The sequence below is a fragment of the Phoenix dactylifera genome, chromosome 3 (genome assembly GCF_009389715.1).
Source record: "Phoenix dactylifera cultivar Barhee BC4 chromosome 3, palm_55x_up_171113_PBpolish2nd_filt_p, whole genome shotgun sequence".
Classification (NCBI taxonomy): Eukaryota; Viridiplantae; Streptophyta; class Magnoliopsida; order Arecales; family Arecaceae; genus Phoenix; species Phoenix dactylifera.
Genome location: NC_052394.1, coordinates 19,354,191 through 19,366,301, shown reverse-complemented (window position 1 = coordinate 19,366,301; position 12,111 = coordinate 19,354,191). Strand labels below are relative to the sequence as shown.

General features: G+C 39.8%; 1 protein-coding gene across 1 annotated transcript; it reads right to left on the bottom strand.

Moving 5' to 3' along the window:
- Positions 1-4,051: 4,051 nt before the first annotated feature.
- Positions 4,052-8,531, bottom strand: LOC103706252 (probable LRR receptor-like serine/threonine-protein kinase IRK). The gene is made up of 2 exons (XM_008790307.4): positions 6,540-8,531; positions 4,052-5,837 (listed from the first exon to the last, which is right to left on the bottom strand). Exons 1-2 carry the CDS (start codon positions 7,979-7,981, stop codon positions 4,373-4,375), a joined length of 2,907 nt encoding a protein of 968 aa, XP_008788529.2. The 5' UTR covers positions 7,982-8,531; the 3' UTR covers positions 4,052-4,372.
- Positions 8,532-12,111: the final 3,580 nt, after the last annotated feature.

Below are 12,111 nucleotides of genomic sequence, written 5' to 3'. Positions count from 1 at the left end.
CCTCATGAATACCCTTATTCTTTTCACCTTTATCTCCCTTTTATACCTTTAAATGATGCCTGTCCTCTTTGTCTCTCTCTCTGGACTTGGGGCCTTTGATCATGGCTTATCTTACCAACCCAATACACGCCCCTTCCATCACCTTTATCTGCTGTTCAAGAAGGCTTAGGGCTGGGGGTTGGGATAAGCAAATCTTTGAATGAATAGTTCTTGATTGCTTTGATGAGCTGGCAAGCTTGTGACTTTACAGGGCTTGTGCCCAATAGAATGCTTTGTGACATGCAGGTCATTTCCATTACAAATAGAAAATGCCAAAATGGTTAGACTTGCATGTATATGTTTTTGACTTACTTTGTCATTTGGTGAGAAATTCCAATGCTGATGAGCTTGAAACAACCAAACCCGTATACTAGCCCTCCTTCAGTTAAGGCTTATGAAACACTCCTTGAGGAGAAAAAAGAAGGGAGGTTTAGCCTATATGAACATACTAGAGAGTCAAAAGTTTCATCATCAAGTCATTCTTCTATGTGGTGCGAGCTTATCAAGCTAGGAAAATTCTTGACATTGGGACAAATGACCTGTGATTGAATCATCCTTTTACCAGGTCTTTGGGGTTCGGGGATATTTGGGAGAACGCTACCTTAGATGGTTGCCTATGCACACTTCTATCAAAAGAAGTCATTATTCTATAAATAATTGAGGGGGTTAGAAGTTTTATTCTCAAATTGCCTTTAAACAAAAGCAAGATGGCAAAGATACCCTTTCTCTTTGCCATTGTGAAGATGACAGACAGAAAGCACTTAATACTCAAATTGCTCTCATGTCAATGTTGTGGTTGGACCACATATGGCTAAGCTGATGCAAGGGAGGATAATCTTTTGAACATTAAACCCCGGCAACTCATATGTTGCTAATCTAATATTGTGATTAAAGAAATTGAGAGTGGGTTAGTCGTGCTCGGAAAGGAATTTGTTCATTTTGGTCGAAGGGATATGATTCTAAATATCAAGGGACTAGCAATGGATAAACAAATAGAAATCATATTCACAAACTATTCCATATGGAATTTCTAATGAATATTAAAGATCTCTCTCCAGTCAAGATGATACATTAAGCCATAATCAAAATGTTATTTTCCAATTATCGGGCATAAAGTTTCTTAGACTTTTTATGTCATTGTATAGCTTTTAATTTCAAGAAATTTCTCTATTTCCATTTATGTAATTAAAAGAATTTTCATTTCTCTAATTATAAATATTTCCATTTCAAATAGTCTAAATGCTCATTTATATTCATGATAATTTTTCCCCTCCTCAATATACTTTCATTGTGCTTTCACTCTATGCTTGGACTCTTCATCACTTGACAATCCAATTCATACAATATTACCTTTTTACTCTTTTCCAGAAAAATAGTGGCAAAATCACCATCATTAAAATAGGACAAGGAAGCAGGCATAAAGTAAGAAAAAAGAGGTTTAAACTTTTATTGTCATCAATTTTTTGCTCCAATATTAAACACATAAAAATTATACTATTTTATAAAGCAACTTTACTTTCCATACCACACTTATATGCAATTAAATGTGTTTTTGCCTCTATTCATATATTTCAATAACACATCCAAGATATCAATGTTACATATTGCAAAATCCCCTGCAAAACTTGCATCCCATATATTTTGTTATACTTAATATTGATTTATATACCTCGATCCTTTGTAGCTCCCTAACCCGAGCACATGGAAATAAATATTTTAAAATCATGAAAATTACAAATATAAATATGCACAATATGAGGGCAAATATTCTCATTTCTAAGGAACAATATATATATATATACATACATGTACGTATATAGAAAAGAAAAAAAGAAAAAAAAACGACCACCAGAGCCAGCTACTTATGGCCCTGGAATAGACGTGATGCCTGTGCGAAGCCAAATGAGTAGGAGTTTTAAAGTATACTGCCACGCCTTCGGTTTTGGATGAATTACTTGGTAAAGTTTATAGCCCTTCTTTCTTCTCTTACACCCTTCCAATCTCATAAAAGAAGGTGAAGTTTAAAAATTGAAGTCACAGAACCCGGCCGACCTTCCAAACTTTTTTAAGACACTGCTGCAGATTGCTCCTGAATATGATTAAAGAAACACTTCTTTTATGTAGTGGATCTCAGTTGGACCCCTTCCAACAGATTGATGGGAGGAGTGTTATGATTAAAAAAAAAAAAGATGACTGCTATTATTACGGACGCATCAACACACTGCATGATTCTCTCTCTCTCTCTCTCTCTCTCTCTCTGCCATTGCAATAGCCTGTTCTGCACTGAATATTTTTCTCCAACTCATGGACCTCTATTTGTTTATTGTTTCTTTCTCACCTTTTTTTAACTTCAGGCCACGAATGCAGAGAATCTCAGCTTGGGTGCCATCAATCCTCACTTGCTTCTGACTTTAGGAGAAGTTGTTGGTCTTTAATTTTAAAATAGGCTAGAATGGTGCTGGTCCAGAACCCGGGTGCATTTATGTATTCAAACATAATACATGCATTCACCTGTAAAGTAGAAAAAGAAAGGCTATGTTGCTCAAAATCACATGCAGGCTTAAGGGAATGATGGGTCACTCCAACTCCCATTTTTTATCCACTTTTCTGAAACCCACTGAAGGCCGAGGTTCAGTTAAAGATAGATGTGAATGGATCGCTTGTTTCTTCTCGGATTTAATTGCCATGATAGCGGAGTGATTGTAGGGGTGAAGACATCGTAAGTAGATAGGATTTCATTGCTGATGCCACCGTTCTTGATGAAATATTAATGACATCGTAGCATCTAAACAATTCCTAAACTTATACATTGAGTTTGAAAAATAAAATGTAAGAAAGTTATTTAGCTCTCATTTGGCATCATTGTCAATTTTCATTTTCAAGTTTTTATTCCAAAAACACAGCCACCACGATAGAAATGGTTTTTGGTGCCTTGGTTCCATTTTCAATTTTTTAAAGTATATTCTTAATTTTCAAAAATTATGAAAGTTAAAAAAATCTAGATTTCATTTTTTTTATAAAGTAAAACTACCTATAGCCACTATTACTATCTCTATGGCCACCACTGCAACCACCGTAAATACTCTTTGTCACCACACACTATTGCTCATCTACACCGTTATTGATTATTGTCTGCTATCATCATCGTCATTATTAATACAACTTAAGTGATGATGAAACAGATTTTTATTAAAAAAAACAGTTTTACTGTAGCTGCGAGATCCAAAAATGATCACATTTATGCAACTTTATTCCGCTCAAAAAAGTTATTTTCATATTCCAACCCTATAGCCTCTAGATCATATTAAACTATGGAACAATATTGCTCACCAAGACACCCTCCAAATAAATTTGAAATTTTAATTTTAAAAAATAAAAATAAAAAGTGATTTTAATTTTTATAGAAATTAAAAATCAAAAATCAGAAAAAAAAACAATCGATAGATTAGCTTCACATAAAAAGCAAAATAAAGTTCATGCCTTTCGGCTGGATGTGCAGCAATACTTCGAAATTCAGGATGAAGACACCGTGGCAGGGACTATTTACAGTTTACAGCACCATCAGAATCTGATCATGCTCCCAACACACATCTTGAAATGCCTCGTCTGGAGACAAATTCTTAGGACATGGCCAAACTTCTGATGATTAGAATGCTTGCAATGAAACTTCAAATATACTTATACACCATAATATTGTACTTCTATTCACTAAAAGAACTCATCAGCGCCAATACATACACTATTTATCTACTTCATGCGTAAATCTTCTATTCACTATTTATCCAATTTGCTAAGAGTCATAAGGTCACAAAGGTATCAGATATTTGGCAGTCTCACAGCCATTGCACATCAAGCAGCATGCTTGTATATGTCATCATAAATAAGCATTACATGTCAATTCAATGTAATGTCATAACAATGAAGATTTAGAAGGTCAATGCATATCCAAGAAGCCAACAAAATAAATCCCCACCACCCTCCATGTCCAATCTCAGAACAATGTTGCCAAATAGAAGCACATAAAAATCAGATAAAATAAGGAATAAACTCTTTTAAGGGGTCCCACAATGCGAAGTGCCCGGTGAGAGGGAATCCGGCCAAACAAACCTGGAGAGCAGAGGAAAACACCACCTTCCCTCATACTAACATGAGACAACCTCATAGCAGTCCTCTTCCTCTAATTCAAACAGCCAAACCGGAATCCTCTTCATCGTAAAAACCCTATACCTCTCTCTCTCTCTCTCTCTCTCTCTCTCTCTCTCTCTCATTTCATGTCTTAGATTTCAAGTAACAAAAAGGAAAAGCAAAAGAAGCTTCAAGGAGGAAGCTCAGTTCAGCTCAGCTCCTCTTCTGGGCCATCCTGGGGACACCTGATCAGCCGCAAAATGTTCACCGCCTCCGCCATATCCGGCCGGTTCGACGGCACCTGCGACGTACAAATCAAGCCCAGCTTCAGCACCGGCACAGCCTCCTCCACCGGAAACTTTCCACCAAGCCTCCCATCCACGCACTCCTCGACCCTACCTTCTTCCAATGCCCCCCTCACCACATCACATAACACCACCACATCATCCTCCATATACTCCACAGGCCGCCTCCCTGTTAAAATCTCCAGTACCAGCACTCCAAATCCATAAACATCGCATTTCTCAGTGATCTTCACTGTCCTGCAGGCGAACTCAGGAGCCATGTATCCAAGTGCGCTTTGGATTTTGCTGCTGAGCACGTAGCGGTCCAGCTTTGGTAGTAGATTTGCCAGTCCATAGTCCCCCACCTTAGCCTCGCCCGAGCCATCGATCAGAATGTTGCTAGACTTGAGATTGTAGTGAATTATGTTCAGCCGGTGGAGGTGGGCTAAACCTCTCGCAATCCCGAGAATTATATCGAACCTCTCTTGCCAAGAGAGAGAGTTCGAGGCAGAGCTTTCATGGAGGTTTCCGTAGAGATTCCCGCCGGAGACGAACTCGTGGATGAGGAGCTGCAGAGATGGAGTCCAGTAGTAACCTTCAAGGGCTACAAGATTGGGGTGTCTAACCTTCCCCAGCTTCTTGACCTCCCTCTCGAAATCTTCCTGAGATTTCACTAGGCTGGAGACTGTGAGCTTCTTGATGGCCACAGGCCGGCCGTCTCGTAGGATGGTCTTATACACTGCTCCGAATCCACCACGGCCCAGCTCGCAGTCCTTGTTAAGGATGGCATGGGCACCAGCACTGAAGTCAGGGTCGTTTCCAGAGAACATGACGAGCTTGCCGGAGTCTGCTTCAGTCCCAGGAGAGCGGCTACAGTAGTCATCGGAGAAGGCCAGGGCTGCAGCAGACTGGGAGGCGGCTGCCGCGCGGACCCGGAGGTTTAGGACGGTGATGGTGAAAACACCAAGCGCGATTAAAGCAGCAGCTCCGATGGCAATGAGAGTGGAGATGCTCAGAATGATCTTCTTGTGGCGGAGGCTCCCGGGGGAGAAGGCTGAATTGGAAGAGGGGTTGGGTGAGGACGAGTTGGGGTTGAGGACGATGGGCTTGGGGAGGACGGCACGGCAGGAGCGGTTGACGACGGAGCCACAGAGGCCAGGGTTGTCGGAGATGGAGGAGCGAGGGATGGTGTTGAAGAAGTTTCCAGCAGGGAGGTCCCCGGAGAAGAGGTTGTGAGAGATGTTGAAGGAGAGGAGGTGGGGGAGGTTGGAGAGCTGCTTTGGGAGGGTGCCTGTAAGCCTGTTGTGGGAGAGATCTATGGTTTGCAGGTTGGTGATATTGGAAAAGGTTGAGGGTACGGGGCCTGTGAGATTGTTCTGTGATAATATCCTACATGAAACAATCGAACAAACAAAAAGAACAACAAGAATCAGTTCGATAAATGAACTAAGCAAGCTAATTAACAAGAGGAACAAAAAAATCTCACTCATTATAAAGGCAAACAAATCCAAAAGTTTAGGAAGTTCATGTTCATATATGTAAATAAAAGAAGATTCTAATGATAATTGGTAGCAAAAATGTAGCAAACTTCCAATGTAGATAGATATATAGAACACTTTCACTCAAAGAACTATGAGGTTAGTGAGAGCTTATTTCATGAATGAGAGCCAAACGACTTGTTATACCATGCGGCAGTCAAACTTAACATGCATGGGAAGTCACCCAAAGAAGAGGTAATAAAGGACAGAGGCATCATGCTGAAAACGAAATGGATGATTCAAAAAAGGCTGCGACTAAGACAGCAGGTGTAACAAAACAGTGCTTGCTGCTCCAAAACCGAAAAAACAGAGGATTTTTTGGTGGGAGAATTTAAACAATCAGAATATGGTGAAGATACCCATAAAAGGGAGGTTCAACACACAAAAAAAGTGAAAGAGATGAAAAAAACCAGAATCCCAGAACGGCTGATCTAAATATGGGAAGAATCCTCATATCTATCTCCCAAAACCAATCGAATCTAGATGAAGTAAGACCAAAAGCAATAAAAATGGGAGACGTCGAGAATGGAACGAAGAAGGAGAGAGAACTTACAGAGATGCGAGGGAAGAGCAGTTCCCAATCTGAGTTGGGATTCCTCCCGTGAGTGAATTCTTATGCAGATTCAGCTCATTCAGAGAGACTGCTTCCCCTATCTCCGGCGGGATGCTTCCATTGAGCCGATTTCCACTTAGATCAAGGACCTGCAATGACTTCAACTCCCCGAGACTCGCCGGCATAGAACCCGACAGCGAGTTCCAGGATAGGTTCAGGAACTGCAAGCCATGAATGTTCCCGATGTCAACTGGAATTCCACCAGAGAAACCATTGCTGGATAAATCCAATGTCTTCAGGGTCTGATCGGTAGTGACAGGAATTTGTATAGAGCCGCTCATTTTGTTCCCTGACATTGAAATACTCTGCAAGCCCAACTCAAAAATCCATGTTGGGAGATCACCGGTGAGGGAGTTTTGGCTGAAATCCACCTCCAAGAGGCTTTTGCAGATGCCTATCGATTGTGGCAAGCTTCCTGTGAAATTATTTTGGGAAAAGTCCAATCTTTTTACTAGCTGAAGGTTGCCGATGGAGTCTGGAACCTGGCCGGAAAACCCATTGCTCGACAAATTCAAAGTCTCTAAACCTTTCATTTCTCCGACCCATGTCAGAACTTCACCGGAGAAAGAATTCGAGCCCAAGCTCAAATAACTACACAAAGAAAGCTTCCGCATTGTTTCAGGGAGCTTACCAGTGAGCAAATTTTCACTGAGATCGAGCGATTTCAACAGCAAACACCCTCCAATGTCATCCGGCAACCCGCCGGAAAGCCGGTTACCTCGCAAGCTGATTGCCCTCAGATTGTAGAGCCGACTGATTCCCATTGGTATATCACCAGAGAGAGAATTACCGGAGAGGTCAAGTGATCTGAGGCCATACAAAGACCAGAGACCGCTCGGCAACCGACCAGAAAGCCGGTTCGAGGACAGGTTCAGCTCCGCTAGCGTCGAGCAGGAACCGACACTCGGCGGAATCTCCCCCGAGAATGCGTTGTTGGCCAGCGAGATGCTGCTTAGGGACCTGCATTGCCGGAAAAACTCGTCCGGGATCGAGCCGGATAGATTGTTTTCGCTCAGATCCACACTCGAGAGGCTTTCAAGCTGGGAGAGATTGGGATTGAGACTGCCTGAGAAGTTGTTCTTCGAGAGGGATAGCTTCCGGAGGGATTGGAGCTGGAGGAGACCGCGTCCAATCTTTCCAGAGAGGGAGAAGCCATCGAGGTTGAGCTCGGTGACCCGGTTGGTTCTGGGGCTACACGTGACGCCGACCCAGCCGCAGGGGTCGTCGTCGTCCTCGTTCCAAGACGCGAGCTTGGAGGTGGGGTCTTCGAGGTCGGCCTTTAAGACGATCAGGCCGAGGACGTCGTCGTTGAGAGCGCCGGACATTGTCAAAACAGGAAGGAAAACGAGAAATAAAACACAGTAGAGCGGTAGATTTCTCATCTCGTATTAAATTTCTCCCCCTTTTTTTCGTGGAAAAGTTCCTCCTTTATCTTGCCTTCTTTGACATGCTAGTTCTCCATTACGAGATCTAAAACCAAGCTCGAAGATTTCGATTTTTCTACTGGGCTCTCAAGAAACCGACTCCAAGACCACGAATTTTTTAGGTGGCACGAAAGAATGGAACAGGGGAAGCCAAAAAGGAGAAACTTTTACAGAGAAAAATCAGAAGAGCGCGAATAAAACACCAACATTGGCCGTCAGAAGCAAGTTTATTGAAAATGAAACGATAGAAAAAGGAAACCAAAGAAAACTCGCTACCCTGGAGCGAAGACAGAAATGAGAAGAAGAACGAGAAGAAGAACAGCAGATGAAATGCTTCGGAGCTCGGAAAATAGAGAGTAAGAGGTGAAAAATTAGAGTGTCGGAGAGGAGAGGGAGGCAGCTTTGATCTAAGAGGAGCCGCAGAGGAGGGACATCGAGTTTCGCCGGAAAGAGGAGGACTTCTCGCCGGAATACGTCCGGCCGCCGGAAACTAGAGAGGACTGCTTTCTTCTATGTTCCACCTCAACAAAGAGGAGGGGGTCGCTCGGGCTCTTTATTAGGGGCCGGACACGCGGCCATGGTCATTGTAACCCCACGTGGATGACACGTGGCACAACTCTCTGCTGAAAGAAAAATGAAAGTTTTTTTATTTTTGCTTTGCACGTTTAATTAGCACCCAATGTTGCACCAAAGGTGTAAGATATGGGATGTAAACATTGGGGCCCAGATGTCATATACAGAGTTCAAGTTTGATGTTCGTGCTCCCAGAAAGGGCTTCTTCCAAGTCCCAATCTTCAAAACCAGACAACTGGGTGGGCCTTGCTTTACTTTTTGCTTTTTTTCTTTTTCTTTTGTCTTTTTGAACGTTGCTAAAGTTAGAAGGCTGGGGAAATATGCTTGGATTTTTTTTTTTTTTTTTTTTGTGGTCTTAATGTTGGTGAGATTCCTAGGTTGACATCATTATTATTTGTTTGACAAGATAGAAACGATCATTGTATGTCTAGTGCAGCATTTGATTGGATTTTTTCTTTTCTTGAACAAAATGATGACTAGTGTAACAGAAGAATAGTTGTGATTAAAAAGATAAGGGATAACCAATGTAAATGGTAACATTATTTAATATAACTATTACTTTTGTAAAATATTTTTAATTATTTAATTAAATAAATATATTTGTATAATAAAAACATATCAATAAAAAAATATCATGCAATAAGTTTAAAAAAAAAAACTCAAATAATATTTGTTGTCCACATTACATGTACAAATCATGGTAATTATAATGGATAGATAATAAATGGTATAAAATTCCACTATATACAAACATAAAGTATAGTAGAAGGCATCTAAAACTATTTATAATATTTGTTATTAATACTACATTATAATGCAAATGGTTTGGATAGGATTAACTTAGTCGTAGTTTTTGATCAAAATCCAGTCAACTTAGACTTCTACCTTTGTTGTTACGAAAGATAATAAATATTGTTAAGGGTTTATTTGAATAATTGGACTAAAAATTCTATAAAATTTATGGGTGAGCTGGTACAACTAGCAAAATCATAAAATTACATACTGAGTTAGATCTATATTTATGAATATTCAGAAGTAAATTAGGAATGAGCCGGCCTAAATTCTATAGAAAGAAAAAAAAAATTAATCTATCAAAATTTTAGGCTGGCCTACTTCAAAGCTACTCATTAGTATTTATGTACATAGGCCTAACTTAGAGGGAGGGTGCTGTAAATGGATGGTGGATTGTTTGCCCCGTTCGGTAATCTTGAGGTTGTTGGATTTGGATCTGCTTAGAGGGAGCCGCGTCCCCGTTTCCTTCAACATGCTAACGCCCTTCAATCCATTTGATCAAGTGAGTGAGTTTTGGGTGTACTGTTGTACTAAGCTCAGTAAATGACATTGTTTGTTTTCTCGAAGAGAAAAGTTGTCCCACTGCGAGAAATGCCGGTACTCGGACAGAAAAGATTAATGTTATTGTTTGTTCTACTGAAGTACTAGATAAAGGACGTATTTTAAGTAGTATTTTTTGTGAACATAACTACTAATTATATAGCTCTGTAGATAAAACAGAGGAAAAAAAATAAAAATATCCGAGCATATGTATGTTTATTCCATATCGGCTGTGCAATAGATAGATTTTAAATCTATATATAATTAAAAAATTTAAATAATATTTTTTGGCTAGTTTTTTGAATAAAAATTTAGATCGTTACAAATGGTATCAGAATAGATTCGGCTCAAAATTTATTGAAACTGGGACACTGCAGCATGGGTCAAAATTGAATTTATGGTATTTATGATTGAATTTGAATAGATTTGGATGTGTCGCCTGGCAAGGATACAAAATATTAAATAAGAAAAGTATATCAGAATTCGTGTGGATGTGTGTTTAGTCCTATATTTACTGTATAATTAGTAAATTCTTGATACTTATTTAAAACTAAATAATCTAAATAATACCTTATAGCTGATGTTTTGCATGAGGTTCCTAAGTTATTGCAATGCTCCAAACATTAGGCTTTACATTGAAACGATGACTATCATATGCGCTCATTACCCCATAAGAATCTCGATATAGAAGATAATAAGAAAACGAGTTTCGACAATATCATCATGTGATTTTATGAGTCTTGTAAACTAAAGAAACATTGTTATAGAAATGCCGAAGAATTTGTGTGAAATTAAGCCACTCTAACATAACAAAAAAAAATTTAAAAAAGGTCCAAGCTGAGGTCGATATAGGCTCACTACAATAATGCTTTGAGCAACCGTTACCAATCAAGTGCACCTATATCGTCTGCTTTAATTACTTTACAAGGTGCATAGAAATGTCAATTCCATAGCTTGTGGGAGAAACATCAATCATTCTTATGCTGAACCATATAAAATTAGTTAACTTTGAGCGACGGTCTCTCTACAAGGTGCACATCTCACCTTTACTCATTTGATTTTTTCTCTTTTACAAGCTACACGGTACACTTAATTTGAAAGTTATACCCATTCTTGTCTACCATCTAAACTATGTAATTCAGTACTAATATTAAGCATGGCCACTCAGTAGCTCTAGCTTTCTTTTAAGGAGTGAGGATGGTGTGGATACTCATGCAACATCTAACCTAATAAACTTTAGTAACATATCCCTCCAAACATGCATCATGTGAAGTAATTAATGCACTGCGAACAATAACATGACCAAAGTAAATTTCTAGGCCCAAGTCTTTAGGGTGGGGACAATTTGGTCGGAAGCAACTAAGATTTAATTTCTGTCAGTCCCCATTAAAATGCTCTTGGATGAACGGACAACAGAGCCTTTATTGGTTCGGTGAGAGAATACCAACTCACTGGTTTCTTTATTGAGCTGCAGCTTGAACAGCGAAAGGCCCCATTCTTCTTTGTCCTCCCTTGTTTAAAGCCATGGTGGCTTTCTCCTCACATGGAAATGCCTACTAGTCATTTACAGTAAAGAGCAATGATGGTAGAGTCCTTATGATAATATTTTTTTTTCTCGAGGCAGCTTCTGAGAACAGCTTTAATGAGGAAGAATCTGAGGGTTTTATTTTTTCCACCCTTTTCTCGAGTTTTAAATGATGCGGGGTAGCTCTCATTTACTGCACTCCCTTGGCCCGATATGCTTCATTTATTGCTTGTTATATAACTGTATAGATTTCTTCGAGGACTTCCATTTCAAAGTAGCTGCGAACCGGTTCATATCAACGAAGCAAAAGATGGCTTGTGCCATTCAGAGGCTTCAAGGGAGATGCCTTGTGAATAAGAGAAAGTAAAAAAAAAAAAAAGTCAAGGGGGAAGCTTCTTAGTTTAGTTTGTAATTGCTAGGCCTGGGAGAAACCACACTCTATTATTACATTGGACATCATCATTAGGGACGAGCATGCATGCTCATGCTGGTTCTTATTATGCTTCTCAAAGAAAGAAAACTAGGTAATATAAAATAAAAGCATGAAAACAGCATTAATCTAAGCAATGATATATACATTGGAGTAGCGTGCAGCCATCATTCAGACTAACATGTAATTGAACGAGAGGGGAATTCTTTGAGGTTTTGCATCATTAAA

Bases quoted from the DNA above. Each gene is read 5' to 3' on its own strand.
- LOC103706252 (XM_008790307.4), bottom strand. From the start codon at position 7,981: ATGAGAAATCTACCGCTCTACTGTGTTTTATTTCTCGTTTTCCTTCCT. The intron at 5,838-6,539 runs GTAAGTTCTCTC...TGTTTCATGTAG, and splicing joins TGCTCTTCCCTCGCATCTCT to GATATTATCACAGAACAATC.